The 21,610-nt window shown below is 51.8% G+C and overlaps 2 protein-coding genes across 3 annotated transcripts in view; both read left to right on the top strand.

The window, feature by feature from the left end:
* The window catches only part of NET1 (neuroepithelial cell transforming 1), a 61,730-nt gene extending 51,119 nt beyond the window's left edge, over positions 1-10,611 (top strand). For both annotated transcript variants that reach the window (XM_032687280.1, XM_032687281.1), the window contains 8 exons: positions 1,197-1,364; positions 2,770-2,832; positions 4,352-4,448; positions 4,550-4,626; positions 5,850-6,107; positions 6,418-6,588; positions 7,407-7,593; positions 9,042-10,611. In XM_032687280.1, the coding sequence (XP_032543171.1) occupies positions 1,197-1,364; positions 2,770-2,832; positions 4,352-4,448; positions 4,550-4,626; positions 5,850-6,107; positions 6,418-6,588; positions 7,407-7,593; positions 9,042-9,439 (1,419 nt within the window). In that variant the 3' untranslated portion in view covers positions 9,440-10,611. The remainder of the gene's footprint in view (positions 1-1,196; positions 1,365-2,769; positions 2,833-4,351; positions 4,449-4,549; positions 4,627-5,849; positions 6,108-6,417; positions 6,589-7,406; positions 7,594-9,041) is intronic.
* A 7,537-nt stretch (positions 10,612-18,148) lies between these two features.
* LOC116786603 (calmodulin, striated muscle) lies at positions 18,149-19,915 on the top strand. Its single transcript, XM_032687314.1, has 2 exons — positions 18,149-18,630; positions 19,828-19,915. Exon 1 carries the CDS (start codon positions 18,153-18,155, stop codon positions 18,600-18,602), a length of 450 nt encoding a protein of 149 aa, XP_032543205.1. The 5' UTR covers positions 18,149-18,152; the 3' UTR covers positions 18,603-18,630; positions 19,828-19,915.
* The last annotated feature ends 1,695 nt before the right edge of the window (positions 19,916-21,610 follow it).

Raw genomic sequence — 21,610 nt, 5'->3', positions numbered from 1 at the left:
ATTGATTTTTTTATTTGTATAATGTGTTTACATAAATATAAATAAAATAAAATAAATAAAACCAAATATAAAATAAAACCCAACAGATTCAGATAGAGATGGGTCACTTGGACCCCAGGGATGAAGGACAGGGGGAATAACCAAATTATTGAGGGTTTAAGGAATATAAATAAGGTGTTTTGCTGCCCTGGGGGAAGGATTGGGCAGGAATAATGGATAATGCTCTGACAAAAATACCTCTGAAAAGTGGATTCTACTTGGGGTTTGAATGTTTGGGGAGGGGTTAATTTATTTTTTAATTTTTTTTAATGTTTTCTAATTTGTTTTTTAAAATTTTTTTTAATGTTTTCTAATGTGTTTTTTAAATTTTTTTTAATGTATTTTTTACTTTTTTTTTTAGTTTTTTAATATTTTTAATTTTTTTAAGGTTTTTTTCGTGTTTTCTAATGGGTGTTTTAAGTTTTTTTATGGTTTTAATGTGTTTTTTAATTTTTTTATTTTTGACATGTTTTTTAATGTGTTTTTTAAATTTTTTTAAATTTTTTAACGATTTTTAATTTTTTTTAAATTTTTTTGTTTGTTTGTTTTTAATGTTTTTTTTAATTTTTTTAATGTATGTTTTAAATTTTTTGTTTTTGTAAAATTTTAATTTTTTTTTGTTTTTTAATGTGTTTCTTAAATATCTTTTAATTTTTTAACATTTTTAATGTGGTTTTTTTAAATGCTTTCAAATATTTTGGGGTTTGAAATGTTTTTTAAATTTTTTTTTTTTTAAATTTATCTAATGCTTTTAAATTTCTTAAATTTTTTCAATTTTTCATTTTTTTTCCTTCTTTAAATCTTTAAAATACTTTTAACTGGTTTTTTCGAATTACTTTTTTTTTTTTTTAATAATTTCCAAAATTTTTTGGGGGTTTTAAATTTTTTCAAATGTTTCTAAAAAAAATTTTTTTTTTTTTTAAATTTTTCATTTTATTTTTTTTTTAAATTTCTAAATGTTTTTTTAATTTTTTACATTTTTTACTGGGCTGTTGGAGGGGTTAACTTTTTTTAAAATTTTTCATTTTTTTTTTTTAAACGGGAATTTTAAATGGGGGGGGGGGGTTAAATTTTTTTTTTTTTTACATTTTTTTGTGATTTCTTGTTAACATTTTTCAATTTCTTTGGCAATCTATTTCTTTTTTGATTCCCTGCAGTCGTTCACCCTCCGCAGCGACAGCAAATCCCCCGGCTGTGCCCAGAAATCCTGGAGCAGATCCGCCGCTCCCACTCCCCCGAAAAGAAGGAACAGCGTCCTCTGGTCGGAAATGTTGGATGTCAACACCAAAGAGTCCCTGAGCTCCAAGGAAATCAAGCGCCAGGAGGTAGGGTGGGGTTGGGAAAGGGAATTCCTGCCTTTGTCCTGCTTTTCCAAGGGAAAAGAGTCCCTGAGGTCCGAGGAAATCCGGTGCCAGGAGGTAGGATGGGATTGGGAAAAGGAATTCCTGCCTTTGTCCTTCCTGAGGGAAAAGAGTCCCTGAGCTCCAAGGAAATCAAGCACCAGGAAAGGGAATTCCTGCCTTTGTCCTTCCTGAGGGAAAAGGGTCCCTGAGCTCCAAGGAAATCAAGTGCCAGGAGGTAGGGTGGGATTGGGAAAAACAGCCAATTCCAGCCAATTTCTTCTTCCCAAGGGAAAAGAGTCCCTGAGCTCCAGGAAATCAAGTGCCAAGAGGTAGGATGGGATTGGGATTGGAAAGGGAATTCCTGCCTTTGTCCTTCTTGAGGGAAAAGGGTCCCTGAGCTCCAAGGAAATCCAGTGACAGGAGGTAGGGTGGGATTGGGAAAGGGAATTCCAGCCAATTTGTCCCTCCTGAGGGAAAAGGGTCCCTGAGCTCCGAGGAAATCAAGTGCCAAGACGTAGGATGGGATTGGGATTGGAAAAGGGAATTCCTTTGTCTTTCCTGAGGGAAAAGAGTCTCTGAGCTCCAAGGAAATCAAGTACCAGGAGGTAGGATGAGATTGGGAAAGGGAATTCCTTCCTTTGTCCTTCCCAAACGAAGAGTCCCTGAGCTCCAAGGAAATCAAACATCAGGAGGTAGGATGGGATTGGGAAAAGCAACCAATTCCTTCCTTTGTCCTTCTTTTCCAAGGGAAAAGAGTCCCAACCATCTGCAGGAGGCCGGATCTTCCCGTGCACTTCCACCCCCAAACCCTAAATTTACTCCTGGATTAGGAGTGGGAAAAGGTGGATTCCTCTCTCCCGAGTCCCTGTGGAATTCATCTTGGGAGATGCCAAACTCTTCCCAGCATCCTGGAATCCCTGCAGCAATTCCATGGTCAGATTCCTCGTAAAACCGAGGAACTTCCTCCTAAAAGTCCTGACACTTGGCAACGAACCCAGCCAAAAAAAAAAAGGGTGATGGCAACAACCCTGTCCTGCCCAGCTGGTTGGGGAATCCCTCTGCCAGATGTTCTCCCACTTTTAGGCAGGAAAGTCCTAATCCTAAACCTTGGCTTGCCTTTTCCCTTGGACAAATCCTCTGGAGACACCACCTGGAGCAGCCCCTTGGGATGTGCCCCCCGTGTGCCGGAGCGGGGATTTCAAAGGCCCTAAAAATATTCCCTTTGGCTCAGGAAGGGGCAGCGGGAGGGAAGACCTGGGGAAAGCTTTGGAATTCTCGGGTGCCACATCCTGAGGACAGGAGGGACATCCTGGGAGCCGAAAAGGCTCTTTCCCAGAAATCCTGGCATTAAAAAATGACCCTGAGTGCTTTGTCCCCTTCCTCCCAGGCCATATATGAGATGTCCAGGGGAGAGCAGGACCTGATCGAAGACCTCAAACTCGCCAGAAAGGTGAGTGGCTTTTTTTTGGGGGGCTTTTTTTAGCAGCCAGAAATCCCAGATAACAGGGGGAGCTTTATCTGGCCCCAAATCCCACAACTTGGAAGCTGGCCCAGGAAGTTGATGTGACTGCAACAAACCCAGCCAAAAAAAAAAGGGTGATGGCAACAAACCCAACCCAAAAAAAAAAGGGGTGATGGCAACAAACCCAAGCAAAAAAAAAAAAGGGTGATGGCAACAAACCCAACCAAAAAAGAAAAGGGGTGATGGCAACAGACCCAACCAAAAAAGAAAAAGGGTGATGGCAACAAACCCAACCAAAAAAGAAAAAGGGTGATGGCAACAAACCCAACCAAAAAAGAAAAAGGGTGATGGCAACAAACCCAACCAAAAAGAAAAAGGGTGATGGCAACAAACCCAACCAAAAAGAAAAAGGGTGATGGCAACAAACCCAACCAAAAAAGAAAAAGGGTGATGGCAACAAACCCAACCAAAAAAGAAAAAGGGTGATGGCAACAAACCAACCAAAAAAGAAAAATGGTGATGGCAACAAACCCAACCAAAAAAGAAAAAGGGTGATGGCAACAAACCCAACCAAAAAAGAAAAAGGGTGATGGCAACAAACCCAACCAAAAAAGAAAAAGGGTGATGGCAACAAACCCAACCAAAAAAGAAAAAGGGTGATGGCAACAAACCCAACCAAAAAAGAAAAAGGGTGATGGCAACAAACCCAACCAAAAAAGAAAAAGGGTGATGGCAACAAACCCAACCAAAAAGAAAAAGGGTGATGGCAACAAACCCAACCAAAAAGAAAAAGGGTGATGGCAACAAACCCAACCAAAAAAGAAAAAGGTGATGGCACAAACCCAACCAAAAAAGAAAAAGGGTGATGGCAACAAACCCAACCAAAAAAGAAAAAGGGTGATGGCAACAAACCCAACCAAAAAAGAAAAAGGGTGATGGCAACAAACCCAACCAAAAAAGAAAAAGGGTGATGGCAACAAACTCAACCAAAAAAGAAAAAGGGTGATGGCAACAAACCCAACCAAAAAAGAAAAGGGTGATGGCAACAAACCCAACCAAAAAAGAAAAGGGTGATGGCAACAAACCCAACCAAAAAAGAAAAAGGGTGATGGCAACAAACCCAACCAAAAAAGAAAAAGGGTGATGGCAACAAACCCAACCAAAAAAGAAAAGGGTGATGGCAACAAACCCAACCAAAAAAGAAAAAGGGTGATGGCAACAAACCCAACCAAAAAAGAAAAAGGGTGATGGCAACAAACCCAACCAAAAAAGAAAAAGGGTGATGGCAACAAACTCAACCAAAAAAGAAAAAGGGTGATGGCAACAAACCTTGCAGTCCTGCCCAGCTGCCAGATATTCTCCCAGTTCAGGCAGGAAAGTCCTCAACACCTTCCCACAGGCCCTTTGAACCTCCAAGTCTCTGGATTTCGCTCCTCTCCTATTTAAATTGGCAACTTTTGGGGCTTTTCAGACAGGAATATGTTGTAACAGTGGCGTTCTTTGACAGGCCTACCACGATCCCATGCTCAAACTCTCCATCATGTCCGAGGAGGAGCTCACCCACATCTTCGGGGACTTGGATTCCTACATTCCCCTGCACGAGGGTAAGAGCAGTTTTGGGTCATTTGCTGACCAAGAGTTCCCCCCCCTGTGCTTTCTCCCGGGGGATTCTCACAGTTCCTGATGTTCTGTGTTTCGATTCCAGACTTACTGGCGAGTTTAGGAGAAGCAACAAAACCGGACGGGACGGTGGAGCAGATTGGGCCCATTCTTGTGAAGTGGGTGAGTTCACAGCTTGGGGACGATGGGCTAAAACTGAGCTCAGGGAAGCCCAAGAGCTGTGGGGTTTTGTGGCCTCAGGCACAAATTGGAAGGGAAATCCTGGTTATTTGGAGAGCAGTGGGACTCCCTCAGCCGTGATGGGCCCTGATTTCACCCTGGAGATGGGCACTGGTGTGCCTGCAGTTATTTGGGGTTGATGTTTGGGTGTCTGTGTCTGCTGGGCTCTTTGTCACCGGTGTCACTCGATGTCTTGTCACCGGTAATCCCAACTACCAGAGCTTCCAAGGCTCCACATGTGGGGTGTCCCTGCTCTCACAACACCCCAACTACTAACAGGATACTCCTTTTAGCTTCCTTTATTGGGAAAAGTAGCACGGTAAGTAATCATAGAATGATAGAATCATAGAATCAGCTGTGTTGGAAGGAACCTCCGAGATCATCCAGTCCAACCCTCGCTCCAACCCCGCCGTGGTTCCCAGCCCATGGCACTGATGCCACATCCAGTCTGTCCTTAAACACCTCCAGGGATGGAGAATCCACCACTTCCCTGGGCAGCCCATTCCAATGGCTGAGCACCCTCTCTGCAAAGAAATTCTTTCTAATCTCTAACCTAACCCTCCCCTGGCACAGCTTTAGACCGAGCCCTCTTGTCTTGCTGATGGTTGCCTGGGAAAAGAGACCAACCCCCCCCTGGCTCCCCCCTCCTGTCAGGGAGTTGCAGAGAGTGAGGAGGTCTCCCCTGAGCCTCCTCCTCTCCAGGCTGAGCCCCCCCAGCTCCCTCAGCCTCTCCTCCCAGCACTTGTGCTCCAGTCCCTTCCCCAGCCTCGCTGCTCTTCTCTGCCCCTGCTCCAGCCCCTCCAGGGCCTTGCTGAGCTCAGGACCCAGAACTGGACACAGCACTCCAGGGGTGGCCTCCCCAGCGCCCAGCCCAGGGGCAGAATCACTTCCCTGGACCTGTTGGCCACACTGTTCCTGAGCCAGGCCAGGATCCATTGGCCTTCTTGGCCACCTGGCCACACTCGGGCTCCTCTTCAGCTCCCTGCCCAGCCCAACTCCCAGCTCCCTTCCTGCCTGGCTGCTCTCCAGCCCCTCTGGCCCAGCCTGCAGCTGCAGGGGCTTCTTGTGGCCAAAGGACAGGACCCGGCCCTTGGCCAAATGCGACATCTTAACATGATTTACTTTTCCCACCTGGAATTGACTCCTGGATATCCCATTCCCTGCAGCTCCCACGGCTCCACGCCTACAAAGGCTACTGCAGCAACCAACTGGCAGCCAAGGCCCTGCTGGACCAGAAGAAGCAGGACAGGAGAGTCCAGGACTTCCTGCAGCGCTGCCTGGAGTCTCCCTTCAGCCGCAAGCTGGACCTCTGGAGCTTCCTGGACATCCCCCGGAGCCGGCTGGTGAAGTACCCGCTGCTCCTCAAGGAGATCCTGCGGCACACGCCCAAGGACCATCCCGACATCCACATCCTGGAGGAGGCCGTAAGTGAGGGCGGTTCCGACGGGAACACGTTCCTTTGGAGCTCTGGGAAACTCCCTTAAGCCCTCGGGGATCTCACCTGCGTTTGATTCAGGTTTAACTGGATTTCCCTGAAGGTTTGAGTTCCAGTGTCGGGGTGGGTTTATGGCGGACACAAACCTGTGAGTCACCCTCTCTGAGAGGAAGTGAGGGATCAGTCCACAGGAATTCCATTGCCTGGAGCTCTGGAGTAGCACCTACCAGGAAGAAGCCCGTGCCCAGCTCACTGTTAATGATCCCTTTGATGATTAATAAATTAATCTGCCGTTGCAGATATCCATAATCCAAGGGGTCCTCTCCGACATCAACCTGAAGAAGGGCGAGTCCGAGTGCCAGTACTACATCGACAAGCTGGAATACCTGGATGAGAAGCAGAAGGATCCAAGGATTGAAGGCAGCAAAGCTCTGCTGTGCCACGGGGAGCTGAAGAATAAAAATGGCCATGTAAGTCCCTCCTGCTCCTGGGAATTCATTCTCAAGGGAATTCATTCTCAAGTTCAGACTGGGAGCCTTCACTCCTTTGGGATAGTTTAGACTTGGGGCTAAGTTTAAAAAAGCAGAGGAGAAAGCCCTTGGTGGCAGCCCGGATTTTGGGGTGGGAGGGAAAGTTTCCTTGCTGGCAGCCTTGGGAAGCTGGAAAACAATGAGCACAAAAGGGAGCACAGGGAGTGCTCTCCATCCCCAGGGATTTCCTGCCCCTGTTTGCTTTCAGGTGCTCTGACACGACCCTTCAGGAGCTCTGCTCCAAACAAAAGGCTTCCTGCAAAGGCCTCTTTGGCTTTGAGCTGAGCTCAGCCAGGAGTTTTATCTCCCACTGGACTCCAGGGATTGCTGCCTTTTGTGCTGCCTTGGATTTAAACATCAAATCTTTTCATGTTTTCTTTATTTTTTTTTATTTTTATTTTTTTTTTTTAGTTAATTGGAGGATTGTTTGGTTTTTTTGTATTTTTATTTAATTTGGCTGTTGCATTTCTGCACACGGGGCGGTTTTGTGCTGCCAGAACAGATAATTGCTCCTAATCACCCTCCCCTTGGCATCTGTAAATCAGAATTCCAGGGCTAAGGATCAATAAAACAATAAAAAGCCGTTGAGGTAATTCCACTCCGTGCCAGAACTCGGGAGAGACTCACAAACTTATCGTGGGTGAAACCACAGATAAGGCAGCCCTGGATCCCAGAGTGGGGAGGATGTTTGACCTCATGTAACACGGAGCACGAGGCTTTGCTGATATCCCAACGTGCTTTTTTTCCCCCTTTCCCAGAAGCTCTACGTGTTCCTCTTCCAAGACATCCTGGTGCTGACCCGGCCGGTGACCCGCAACGAGCGCCAGGCCTTCCAGGTGTACCGGCAGCCCATCCCCGTGCAGGAGCTGCTCCTGGAGGATCTCCAGGACGGGGATGTGAAGATGGGGGGATCCTTCCGAGGGGCCTTCGGCAACTCCGACAAAGGTACGGACCAAACCGGATGGGAAGACGCCTGTTCCGGCGCGGATCCGGGTGGTGTTTTGGGGGGATTTGGAATCCGAAAAATCCGGTGTATTGAAAACTGCCCAGAGACTTTTGATCTTTGAGCAGTTTATTGACAGCGCTGGGAGCAAGCCAGATATTGCTGGAAAAACTTGCTCGACTTGAAAGTGCAAAAACAAACCGTTTTATCCGCTTTAGGTACATGGTTACATCATTTATTATACATATTAATAAGTAGGCTGGTCTCTGAGTGGAGTCTTTCCAGACATACCCAGTCTTCTGCTGTGGGTGGTCTTCTCCTCAAGCCTTCATCCCTCCGTTGGTCGCCATGGGCGTCTTCCTCAATTTGACCTCTTCAATGAGGTGACCTGAATTCTTCAAGCTTGCAAAATCCTGGCTCTGGGCCTTCTAGATCTTATTCAAACCTCTAGTTTACCTAATTTATTACTGTTTTTCTACTACTCCTGTTCTTTCTATGCTAAGGCCTTTGGTGCAGTGAGCAGAACAGGACATGAGATTAACCACTGCCCCTAAAATGTTCTTCCAGCAGAACAGGTATTGGGGTTCCTTAGCAGGCCAAGATATCTCAGTTAACTCTTTTAGGCCTGGCTCCTGTTTCAGTTCCAGGCACTTTCCCCCAAGCAGAGTCACCCATGGAATCTCTGAATCCCGAGCTGGGAGCTGACGTGTTTTCCTCCCGTTTTCTCCAGCCAAGAGCATCTTCTGGGTGCGATTCCAGGATTCCATCCTGGGCCATTCCCACACACTGCAGGCCAACGATTCTTATGTTGTCATCTCCTGTAGACCTCTCGTTTTTGTTTTCAGTAATTTTAAAATGAGGATAATCTACGTTAATGAGAACTCTTTTTTAGAAAAACCCAAATACTAGAAGCCAGGAAGGTCGGGTGTAACAGGTGTGTTCTGCCCCACTTGTTCTGTAGCTTTTGCTGAGTACCCTGACCCACGAAAAAGTTCCAGTTAGGGAAAAATCTCAATTTCCAACCTTGACATTCTCCTAATCCCTACATTTCTCATAGACTGTGAATTTGTGATGCAGATTGAAATTAACTGGTGTGGTCATATTTTAGCAATTTTAGCTTTGTCTGTCCAAGGACAGTGCTGCTGGCAGGGCTTGATTCATAAAAGCAGCTCTCCAAGGCTTAACAGTGAAGCCTCCCTGGTAGTTGCTGCCATCATAACCCAAGGTAAAACCGATGACCTGACGTGTAACAAGATAACTGACTGCCCCAAGCTGAAATGACGTAGAAGACAGAAAGTTCCTTTTAATAGCAGAAGATTCTGTTCTCAGTTAACTCCTTTAGGCCTGGCTCCTGTTTCAGTTTCAGGCCCTTTCCCTCAGGCAGAGTCGCCCATGGAATCTCTGAATCCCGAGCTGGGAGCTGACGTGTTTTCCTCCCGTTTGTCTCCAGCCAAGAACATCTTCCGGGTGCGATTCCAGGATCCCGGGCCGGGCCATTCCCACACTCTTCAGGCCAACGACGTGTTCCACAAGCAGCAGTGGGTGAACTGCATCCGCAGCGCCATCGCCCCCTTCCAGAGCTCCGCGTCCCCCCCGGAGCTCCAGGAGCTGCCGGAGCTGCGCGAGGAATCCGAGGAGAACAACCCCTCCGTGCCCAACGTCCCGGCCCGGCGGCGCCGCTCCGGAATATCCGACATGGAGCTGGACGAGGGCGCGGCCGAGTGCGGCTCCTCCGTCCCGGACTCGGGGGAATCCAGAGTGGGGGGCAAAGCACCCAGAGCCTCGGCCGGGCTGAGGAGATCCAGGGAGAAGCAGCTCAGTGGGAAGCGGAAAGAAACGCTGGTGTAGGGAGAAGAGGAGCCCTGGAGCGGGTTCCTTCCCTCGTTCCCTGAGGGAAAACTGTTTATTTATAAATAACGCCGTGTACATTTGTGGAATCGGGGCGGATCCCGGGGTTTTGTTGGAATGGCAGCTACTTGGTGTTCGCTCCCCTGTTGAACCAGGGGCTGGTTTTTACACAGGGAAACCTCTCAGGCAAATCCCAAAGTTGGGCTCTCCTCCTGAAGGATTTCCTGAAGGGGAGAGCCTTTCAAAGTGGAGTCACTTTGTGTGTGTGGGGGGTGGTTGTGGCAACCCACGCAGATTTCCATGGAAAAACCAAAAAAATAACCCAAACCCAGCCCCCAGGTCCAACAGGTTCTCCATTTACCTACTGGAATCTTTTCACCTTCCCTTTGTACATTCCTCATTTTCGCTCTTGGATCCTGCCAACTATTTAATTTTTTTTTTTTTTAAGTAGAGGGTTTTTTTTGTTGTCGTGTCAAGTTTGGGATTTGGGATTTTTTTTCCGGTTGTTTTTGTTTTCTTTGGGGTTTTTTCCCTTTTTTTTGTTGTTGTTGTTGTTTTGTTTTGATTTTTTTTTTTTTTTTTAACTTTTGTATTTTATTTGTCCAGACTTGGCTTTTTTTTTTTCCTTCCCAGTTACTCGATCCTTCGTGCTCCGGACAGGGGGGGATGTGGTGTGTGTGTATCCACAGCATTCCCCATGGAATGAGCAATCCAGAGGCTGGGAGGAGACCCTGCTGAGGGAGGAGGAGGGAGTTCCTCCGGGGCGTAGGAAGGTTGTAGGGACGTTGTAGAGGGTTTTGGGAGGGGGAGAGGAGCAGTAGAGGGGAATAGCAGCGAGCAAAGGTAGATTTTTGTGTTGCCTTTTGGGAATGAAACCCCTTCCCGTGGGAAGGCAGGACTGGAGGGGCAACCAAGGGGATTCCTGCATGTGGTAGAAAGGTAGAGAAGAGGAAGAGTTTGAGGTGTAGGGAAAGGAGAGGGAGTGTTGTAAATACTCCAACTGCCAGAGGGAGCCAGGCGGGGGATCCGACCTGGAAATCCCGGCGCTTGGAATTGCGGTGCCTGTGCCGTGTGTGGCTGTTGGGAGAGGGGAGGAGGGTGCACATGGACATCTCTGTAAATGTCTTGTACAGTTCCAGTGCCAAGAACATTAAATTCCTGATGCCTCTCTCGTTCTCTCTGTGTCTCTCTCTCCTGCCTCCTCCTCCTGTCGCTGCCGGGAGGGATCCGGGATGGGGCAGGATAACACGGAACTCCACTGGGATCCTGGGTCCTCCTGCCGTGCTTCCAGTGCCCAGGAGGGCAGGAGTTCACTGTTTAGGGAGGAAGAGGGAGCAGTGGGATTCTCCTCACTTCCCTGGCACCATCTGGAATGGAAAAGTCCCTGTTTAGTGAATATCTAGGAATCCTGTTCTCCAGGAATCTTGGGAAGGGCCAACTCAGGGCACCTTCCAGGGAACATCTGGTTGTATCACCAGGACAAATCCCTCCAGTCTCCGCAGCCCTTCCCAAAAACCTGTGGCCTGGCCATGTGTTGGGAATGTCTGGGCACAGCTGCAACTCCTGGGAAGAGCAACCCCGGGATCCGCAGGGAAGGAGCAGCTCGGATTTTAGGGAGGGGTTTTACAGCTGAGCTTTGTCCTGTTTCGATCCAGGGGGGACTTGGCCCTTCCCAAGCAGGGAGAAGCTGGAAAACCAGGAAAAATAAAAGGCAGGAGTGATGCTGGAGCTCCAGGGCTTGATCCCAAGGGAAAGGAAATCCTGGATCCTGCCGAGCCTCCCAGAGTCAGGCCGGGCTCAACCTTCGTCTCATCCCTCAGCCAACGGCGAATTAGCCAAGAACTTCCCTTCCCTTTGGAAGTGAGGCCCCCACACCCCCCCCCGACTCCCAGTGGTTCCCATCCCTGAGGAATGCGCAGACACCGCAGCCGGCCCTGGCTGGGCCAGACTAAACAAACTGGGCTTTCCTGGTTTCCTCCCAGCCCGAATTCCAGGGGGTCCCGGCCAGGCCTCTCCCTGTCTGTGCTGCTGAACCTTCATCCCATGGATGGGGACACACTGGGACACAGTGGGGTGGGATTCCCGAGGGCAGGGCGGGGAGCTGGGCCAGCCCCAATCCCGAGGAACCCCTCCAACCTGGCCCCATGGAATGGGAATGTGTCCGTGCCCAGGGATGTGTGTGGGCAACTCCACCCTGGAGCAACTCCCTCTGGATTCACCTGACTCCTCTGGATCCACCCAGCTCCCTCGGGATCCACCCGGCTCCGGAACCATGTGTGGAGCGGAGCCAACACGTCCATGGATAACAGGTGAGACCTTCCCAGAGTCGGGATCAGGGGCACAGTGGGGCTCATCCTTCTAATCCCAACAACTCCCCAGCACCCCAATCCCAAACTCCTCCTCCTCCTCCTCCACGGACACATCTCTGCCAGGCCCAAATGTGGGATCAGCATTCCTTGGGAAATGGAAATTGGGAATGCTGGAAAAGCCCAGCTTTAGGATCTGCCCTGGAGGCTCCACAGCTCCCCCCTGGCTTTGGGAACCCTGCTGGAAACAGTGGCTAAAGCCCCCGAATCCCAAATTTCCCACCCTACAGCTCCTGGATACCCCTGCAGCCACTGTGGGATCACCCTCCAGCTCAGCCTATCCCAAATTCCAAATTTCCCACCCAGCAGCCCCTGGATGCCCTTGCAGATGCTGTGGGATCACCCTCTGGCTCAGCCTATCCCAAATTTCCCCCCCCAGCAGCCCCTGGATGCCCCTGCAGCTGCTATGGGATCATACTCTGACTCAGCCTATCCCGAATCCCAGATTTCCCCCCCAGCAGCCCCTGGATGCCCCTGCAGCCACTGTGGGATCACACTCCGGTTCAGCCTCTCCCAAATCCCAAATTTTCCCCCCCCCAGCAGCCCCTGGATGCCCCTGCAGCCACTGTGGGATCACCCTCTGGCTCAGCCTCTCCCAAATCCCAAATTTCCCACCCGTCAGTCCCCTGCAGCCACTGTGGGATCACCCTCCGGTTCAGCCTCTCCCAAATCCCAGATTTCCCACCCAGCAGCCCCTGGATGCCCCTGCAGCTGCTATGGGATCACACTCTGACTCAGCCTATCCCGAATCCCAGATTTCCACCCCAGCAGCCCCTGGCTGCCCCTGCAACCACTGTGGGATCACCCTCTGTCTCAGCCTCTCCCAAATCCCAAATTTCCCACCCTGCAGCCTCTGTGGGATCACCCTCCAGCTCAACCTCTCCCAAATCCCATTTCCACATTAAACCTCCGTGGAGTTCACGCCGGGTTTTGTGGAGATTCCTCCCCATCCCCACTCGGGCTCCTGTGGGGCCCCACGGAGGTTTCCCTGTCAGAGCCTTTCCCTCTTCTCCTCCAACTTTCCCTTTTTCCATGAATCCATCATCCTCCCCCACACCCCCCTCCCGCTGCTCCGTCTGCAGACCCAGACGTCTCCGCACATCTGGATTATCCAGCTGGGAGCTTTCAACCCTCTGGATCGGGGGGAGTTTTTCCACCATTCCCTGGATCAGACCCCTCAAATCCAGACGCCGGGGTCGGGACGAGCGGCGTCACCCGGAAAACTCCGTGTGAGGTTTTGAATGGCGGCCGCTTCCAGCCTCCCTCCTTCCCTCCGGCTCCAGCTGGAGAAATCCCAGGAAAAGCAGCTGCCAGAACCCCCGGCAGCCGGAGGCTCCTGCTCCTGCCTCCCACCAGGGTGGTCTCTGCCTCCCCGTCCCACCCCACAGAGACCGGGATAAATAGGACTGGGCCATGAATTGTGGGATTTGTGGGCCGGAGGGAAGTTTATTGGGATAATGATCCTACCGGGATAATGAGGGGCAGCGGAGCACAAAGTCAAGGGCTGGCCTGGACCTGCTCCCAGGGATTGGTGGGAATGTGGGAGGGGATGGGTGCTGGGCATGGGATGGGATGGGGTGGGTGCTGGTGATGGGGAATGGGGTGGGTGCTGGGGATGGGATGGGTGCTGGGGATGGGATGGGTGCTTGTTATGGGAATGGGATGGGGTGGATGGGATGGGATGAGTGCTGGGAATGGCATAGGGTAGGATGAGTGCTGGTCATGGGGATGAGATGGAATGGAACGGAACGGAATGGGATGAGAGGTGGTGGGTGCTGGCAGTGGGTGCCGGTCATGGGGATGGGATGGAATGGAATGGGATGGAATGGAATGGGATGGAATGGAATGGAATGGAATGGAATGGAATGGAATGGAATGGAATGGAATGGAATGGAATGGGATGGGATGAGAGGCAATGGGTGCTGACAGTAGGTGCTGGTCATGGGATGGGATGGGATGGGATGGGATGGGATGGGAGGCAATGGAGGAGCTGCTCATGGGGAGATCATGGGAAGGAAGCAGCACTTCTACTCAGCACCGAGGGACCCCCCCGGGCAGAGCAACCCCTCCACCCTCAGCAAAGAGACCCCGGGACCCCCCACCCACCCACAACCCCCCAGGGCTTGAACCCCCAGAAGATCTATCAGTGTTCGCTTGTCCCAGACGGATTGGGATCAGCTCCCACTCCCCCTTGGCTCCTGGCTCGGCTGCCCAGGGCCCTATCCCGGCATTTGGGATTGAAGATGGTTAAACCTGGCTCAGCAGGGCAGTTGGGATTGGATATGATTAAACCTGGCTCAGCAGGGAGGTTGGGATCAGATACAGTTAAACCTGGCTCAGCAGGGCAGTTGCGATTGGATCTGGTTAAACCTGGCTCAGCACAGCAGTTGGGATTGGATATGGTTAAATCTGGCTCAGCAGGGCAGTTGGGATCGGATCCAGTTAAACCTGGCTCAGCACAGCAGTTGGGATTGGATATGGTTAAACTTGGCTCAGCACGGCAGTTGGGACTGGATCTGGTTAAACCTGGCTCAGCAGGGCAGTTGGGATTGGTTAAACCTGGCTCAGCTGGGCAGTAGGGATTGGTTAAACCTGACTCAGCAAGGCCACCGTAGGCAATCCCAGGGACAATCAGGGAGCAGCTCCTGGCACAGGAGGAGCTCCAGGGCTTCCCCTCCCCAGGCTCTGCCTCTCACCCGACCGGTTCCCAGCACGGATCACACAATTCCCCCTGGGAATCACAGTGCTCTACATGCCCACGTTGTTATCCAGAGGAGCTTTTCCCGCAGGAGGTGATCCCCTTCCCAGGTTTATCCCACCTGGAGCCCTCCCGTGTTCCTCAGCTGTCCCATGGGTTGGATTCTCGAGGCCTTCCCTGCGAATCCCACAGCTCCGATTCCACGCTGGGTTAAACTGGGATAAACCGGCACCGTTCCCCTGTAGCTGGGAAAGTCAAATTATCCCGGGCTCCGGAACTTGGTTGGCTGGTCCTGCAGCTCCGGGGCTGGGCTGGGCGAGGGCACGAGGGTTGTGGGAGCAGAGGAGAGAGGGAGGGAGGGAGGGAGGAAGGGCAACTGGATGAAAGGATGGATGGGTGGATGGATGGATGTTTGGGCAATGGGATGTATGGATGAATGGGCAGATGGTTGGAGGGATGAGTATATGGATGGATGGATGGTCAGATAGATGGATGATGGATGGATGAGCAGATAAATGGATGGATGGATGGGCAGATGAATGGATGGAGGGATAGATGGATATTTGATGGGAAAAGGGGAGGGAGGAAGGGAGAAACAGGTAAATGGATGGTGATGCAACATCGTGGACAGATGTTGGATGGATGGGTGGGTGGATGGATGGGTGGGTGGATGGATGAATGGGCAATGGGATGGATGGATGGATGGATGGATAGACAGATGATGGATGGATGGAGGGATGATTGGGCAACTGGATGTATGGATGAATGGGCAGATGGATGGATGGATGGATGGAGGGATGGATAGATGATGGATGGAGGGAAGTTTGGGCAACGGGATGTACAAACGAGTGGGCAGATGGTTGGAGGGATGGGTGGATGGATGGATGGATGGATGGATGGGCAGATGGATGGATGGAGGGATGGATGGATGGATGGAGGAAGGGAGAGATGGATGGATGGATGGATGGATGGGCAGATGGAGGGATGGATGGATGGATGGAGGAAGGGAGGGATGGATGGATGGAGGAAGGGAGGGATGGATGGATGGATGGATGGATGGGCAGATGGAGGGATGGATGGATGGATGGAGGAAGGGAGGGATGGATGGATGGAGGAAGGGAGGGAGGGATGGATGGATGGATGGATGGGCAGATGGATGGATGGAGGGATGGATGGATGGAGGAAGGGAGGGATGGATGGATGGATGGATGAATGGGCAGATGGATGAATGGATGGATGGATGGATGATGGATGGATGGACAATGTGTTTGTGGATGGATGCACACATGGATGGAGGGTTTTGTTGCTGGAATGGATGGATGGATGGATGGATGGGTGGATGGATGGATGGACAATGTGTTTGTGGATGGATGCACACATGGATGGAGGGTTTTGTTGCTGGAATGGATGGATGGATGGATGGATGGGTGGATGGATGGATGGATGGATGGAGATACTTGACTGTAATGAGCACACAAAAAAGAGGGAGGGAGGAGGGAGGGACAGGTAGATGGATGGTAATGTAAAGGTATGGAGGGATGGATGGATGGATGGAGGGATGAATGGATGGATGGAGGGATGGGCAGATGGATGGAGGGATGGATGGATGAATGGGTGGATGGATGGAGGGATGCATGGAGGGATGGATGATGGATGGATGGATGATGGATGGATGCATGGAGGGATACATGGAGGGATACATGGGGGGATGGAAGGATGAATCAGCAGATGGATGAATGGATGGACGGATGGATGAATGGATGGATGGATGAACAGATGGATGGCCACAGAAACAGCCCATCCTTTGTCCCCGACCCCTCCCAACCGTCAGAGCTGAGTCAAGCCACCATCAGGACGTTCCAAGGTGGTGAGTTCACCCTCAGGTGCCCCCTGAGTAACCAGGGCAGGCCTGGACACCCTCCCCTGGCACAGCCCCACATAACTGTCCCCGGGGAACCCCAACCAGGCCCCACCGTGACTCAGGGCTCCGTCAACTCCGGGTGGGATCTGCCTGGACCCACATGGGGAACCCTCCCTGAACAGCTCCCACCCGCTGCCAACACCCCCGGGGTGGCCCTGGGGCTGGGGGGACCCTCTGAGGCCCTGCAGACCCTTCCCACAGCTCCAAACCTCTCCAAAACTGGCTTAAAATCGGCAAAACTGGCACATTTCACCCCCGCCCTGCTCAGCCCCTCCCCGAAACCGCCACCAAATCCCTTAATTAGGGGGTTTGTCGGGATCCAACTCCATGAGATGCCACCAGCAGAGCAGCAGGGGTGTCCCCAAGGGGTTGGGTGTCCCCAAAGGGGTTGGGTGTCCCCAGGGGTTCAGGTGATCCTTCTCCTCTGGGCTGGCTCCCCCAGGACCCGCCCTGATCTGCAGGGAAGGAGCAGCTCGAATTTTAGGGACAGGTTTTACAGCCAAGCTTTGACCTGTGAAGCTGAGTTTTGATCCAGAGGGGACTCAGCCCTTCCCAAGCAGGGAGAAGCTGGAAATGCCACCAGCGGAGTAGTGGGGGTTGTCCCCAGGAAGTTGGGTGATCCTCCTCCTCCAACACTCCAAAATTCCCCTGCCTGCTCTGCCAGGATCCAACTACTCCATTCCTGAGGCTCAGCCTCTCCCAGTTCCTTCCTCCTCTTCCAGCATTCCAAATCCTGATCCTGCCTGCTGTGGATCCAACTGCTCCATTCCTGAGGCTCAACCTCTCCCAGTTCCTACCTCCTCCTCCAACACCCCAAAACTCCCATGCCTACTGTACCAGGATCCACCTGATCCATTCCTGTGACTCAACCTCTCCCAGCTCCTCTTCCTCCTCCTCCAACACCCCAAAACTCCCCTGTTTGCTGTGGATCCAGCTGATCCATTCCTGAGGCTCAACCTCTCCCAGTTCCTTCCCCCTTCTCCTCCAGCACCCCAAAACTCCCCCATCTTCTGTGGATCCAACTGCTCCATCCCTCTGGCTCAGCCTCTCCCAGTTCCTGCCTCCTCCTCCTCCTCCAACACCCCAAAACTCCCCTGCATGCCATGCCAGGGTCCAGCTCATCCATCCCCGTGGCTCAGCCTCTCCCAGCTCCTGCCTTCTCCTCCAACACCCCAAAACTCCCCTGTTTACTTTGCATCCAACTGCTCCATTCCTGAGGCTCAACCTCTGCCAGTTCCTTCCCCCTTCTCCTCCAGCATCCCAAAACTCCCCTGCCTGCTGTGCCAGGATCCAACTGCTCCATTCCTGAGGCTCAGCCTCTCCCAGTTCCTGCCTCCTCCTCCTCCTCCTCCTCCTCCTCCTCTTCCAACACCCCAAAACTCCCTGTTTGCTGTGCCAGGATCTGGCTCATCCATCCCCGTGGCTCATCCTCTCTCAGCTCCTTCCTCTTCCTCCTCCTCCAACACCCAAAAACTCCGTTTGCTGTGCATCCAACTGCTCCATTCCTGAGGCTCAACCTCTCCCAGTTCCTTCCTCTTCCTCCTCCTCCAACACCCCAAAACTCCCCTCTCTGCTGTGCCAGGATCCAACTGCTCCATTCCTGAGGCTCAGCCTCTCCCAGTTCCTTCCCCCTCCTCCTCCTTCTCCTCCTCCTCCTTCTCCTCCTCCTCTTGCCGCCGCCTTAGGCAGAGGCGGTTCAGGACGTGCCGGGGCAGAGCCGGGAGCGCCATGGCCGAGCGGCTGTCGGAGGAGAAGATCGCCGAGTTCAAGGAGGCCTTTTCCCTCTTCGACCGGGACGGCGACGGCTCCATCACCACGCGGGAGCTCGGCACCGTCATGCGCTCGCTGGGCCAGAACCCCACCGAGGCCGAGCTGCGGGACATGGTGGGCGAGGTGGACGCCGACGGCAGCGGCACCGTCGACTTCCCGGAGTTCCTGTCGCTGATGGCCAGGAGGATGCGGGACACGGACGGCGAGGAGGAGATCCGGGAGGCCTTCCGCGTCTTCGACAAGGACGGCAACGGCTACATCAGCGCGGCCGAGCTGCGGCACGTCATGACCAACCTCGGGGAGAAGCTGACGGACGAGGAGGTGGACGAGATGATCCGCGAGGCCGACTGCAACAACGACGGGCAGGTCAACTACGAGGAGTTCGTCAGGATGATGACGGAGAAGTGATTCCAGGCCCCCGGCTCCGGCCCCGCAGGTGGGTTTGGCTCGTGGGACGGGGTCGTCCCGCGCCCACTGGATGTTCCCTGACATCCCTGAGACCAGTAATGGAGTGTTCCCCCCCGTGTCCTGGTGCTGCCGGTGCTTCCTCGGCTTCTCCTTGGGATCCTGGATGGAAACAACCCCCCCTCAGATTATCCCGGGGCTGGATCAACTCCCAGGTCGTCTCCATCCTCTTCCTCCTCCGTCCTTTTTCCCTGGAAAGATGCCCTTGGTGGGTGCTGGAGACCCTCCAGCTGCAGCTCCATGGATTGTGTCCGTCCCCATCCCAAATCCCAGAACGACCACCCTGGGAATTGCAACTTCCCCATCCCACAGTTGGGAAAATGGGTGTTGGCGACCCCCATCCCGGTCCTGCCAGGGGTGGGAAAATCCACGTCCGTGGCCCCATCCCACTCATTCCAAGGGTTGGAAAATCCATGGTTTTGGCTCCATCCTGCTCGTGCCAGGGAGTGGGAAAATCCATGTCTGTGGCCCCATCCCAACTTGTTCCAGGGGTTGGAAAAATCTGCGTCCGTGGTCCCACCCCACTCGTGCCAGAGATTGGGAAAATCCACATCTGTGGCCCCATTCCGCTCATTCCAAGTGTTGGAAAAATCTGTGTCCATGGCCCCATCCCTCTCATGCCAGGGGATGGGAAAATCCAAGTCCATGGCCCCATCCCGCTCATGCCAGGGGGTGGGAAAATCCATGTCCACGGCCCCATCCTGCTCATGCCAGGGGGTGGGAAAATCTGTGTCTGTGGCCCCATCCCACTTGTGCCAGGGGGTGGGAAAATCCATGTCCATGGCCCCATCCCACTCATGAGAGAGTCTGAGAAAATCCATGTTTGTGGCCCCATTCCACTCGTGGCAGATGCTGGAAGAATCCGTGTCTGTGGCCCCATCCTGCTTGTGCCAGGGGTTGGAAAAATCTGTCTTTGGTCCCCTCCCACTCATTCCAGGGCTTGGAAAAATCCATGTCCGTGGCCTCATCGCACTCGTGCCAGAGGTTGGAAAAATCCACACTTGTGGTCCCATCCTACTCATTCCAAAGGTTGGAAAAATCTGTGTCCGTGGCCCCATCCCACTCATGCTAGAGGTTGGGAAAATCCACGTCCGTGGTGCTTTTATTTATTTATTTATTAATTTTTAATTCTTTTTTTTAATTATTTTTCCTTCTTTTTTTTCCGTAGGGAGCGGAGGTCGTGGTGGTTCCCCCGAACCCCTCCATCCCCTCCCGCCTTCTCCACGCCATCCCAGGCTGGAAAAATCACCCTCCACGCCATTCCAGGCTGGAAAAATCCCCCCCCATGCCATTCCAGGCTGGAAAAATCCTCTTTGGTCCCGGTTGGAATGTCGGCAAGCAGCGTCTCCATCGGATACGGGCATCCCACCTGGCAGAAGGGGGACTGGGATGCAGCTGGACATGGGATCCTCCAGGAGACATCTTGTATCCGTAGAGATTCCAGAGGCCACTGGATGTTCCCTGAGTCCAATAAAGGAATGTCCCTCCATGTCCTGGTGCTGCCGGTGCTTCCTTCAGCTTCTCCTTGGGATCCCGGATGGAAACAACCCCCCCCTAAATTATCCCGGGGTTGTATCAACCCCCAGGTCGTCTCCATCCTCTTCCTCCTCCTTTCCCGGGCATTTTTCCCTGGAAAGATGCCCCTGGTGGGTGCTGGAGACCTTCCAGCTGCAGCCCCATGGATTGTGTCCATCCTCATCCCAAATCCCAGAACTTTTGGGCTCTGCTGCCTCCACCCCCAGGATCCCAGGGAGAGCCTTTTCCCTCCTCCAAGGCGAGCTGGCCGCTGGATTTATCCCTGATAACAAATCCCAACTGATCCCACATTTACCCCTAACAGTTAATCCCTGAGGGTTAATCCCAAAAACCAGCGGGATTCACCTTTCCCGGTGGATCCACCCCATGACTCTGTTTCCCCACAAACCCCCTTCCCATCCCGGTCTGGGATAATTCCCTGAAGGAACATGGATTTCCATGGATCACCCCATTGATTCCCGGTTTCCAGCCGGGCTGGGTTGTTCCAAGGGGGAACATCCTGGCACCGGGACCTCAGAGCCACCGCGACGCCTCCATCCCCCATTCCCGGCCCTTCCCTGGGGCAGCTCTGGCAATCCCGGTTGTTTTCCCGGTGCTGGGAATGCCGGGCGGGTGCCGGCACGCTGAGCACACCCACACCCGCCCCGCCCCGGGCACGGCCTCCCCGAGTGGGGGAGAGGGGGAAAAAAACCCCAAATCCAGCAAAAAAACCCAAATTCAGCAAAAAAATCCAGAAATATGGCAAAAAAACCCAGAATTCCGGCAAAAAAATCCAGAAAAAAAAGCAATAATTACAGCAAAAAAAGAGCAAAAAAATCCCCAAATTCAGCAAAAAACCCCCATGAATCCAGCAATAAAAACCCGAATCCAGCAAAAAAAACCCCTGAATCCCAGCAAAAAACTCCAGCAAAAAACCTGAAATTACAGGGAAAGAAAAAACAAGCATAAAAAAATCCAGGAAAAAAAAAAATCCAGAAGAAAAAAAGTCCAGAAAAAAACCCTCCAATATTCAGCAAAAAAACACAGCCAAAAAAAAATTCCAGCAAAAAAACCAAAATCCAGCAAAAAACCCCTCCAAAATCCAGCTAAAAATCACAAAATCCAGCAAAAAAATTCCCAAATCCAGCAAAATAACTCAAAATCCAGCAAAAATCCCTGAAATCTAGCCAAAGAACCAAAGATCCAGTAAAAAGAGACCAAAATCCAGCAAAAAAAAGCGAAATCAAGTAAAAAACACCAAAAAAACAAGGAAAAAAACCCCCAAATCCAGCAACCCCGCCCCAAATTAAAAAAAAAAAAATCTTAAAGTCCAGGAAAAAAATCTCAAATCCAGTATAATAACTCGAAATCCAACCAAAAAACCCCAAATCCAGCAAAAAAAAGCTAAAATAAAAAAAAAACCTCCAAAATTCAGG

The sequence above is a fragment of the Chiroxiphia lanceolata genome, chromosome 5, assembly GCF_009829145.1.
Source record: "Chiroxiphia lanceolata isolate bChiLan1 chromosome 5, bChiLan1.pri, whole genome shotgun sequence".
Classification (NCBI taxonomy): Eukaryota; Metazoa; Chordata; class Aves; order Passeriformes; family Pipridae; genus Chiroxiphia; species Chiroxiphia lanceolata.
Note: the sequence above shows the minus strand (reverse complement) of the source record. Positions and strands in the feature narration are given on the sequence as shown.

Excerpts from the sequence above, each read along its gene's own strand:
- LOC116786603 (XM_032687314.1), top strand. The coding sequence starts at position 18,153 with ATGGCCGAGCGGCTGTCGGAGGAGAAGATCGCCGAGTTCAAGGAGGCC.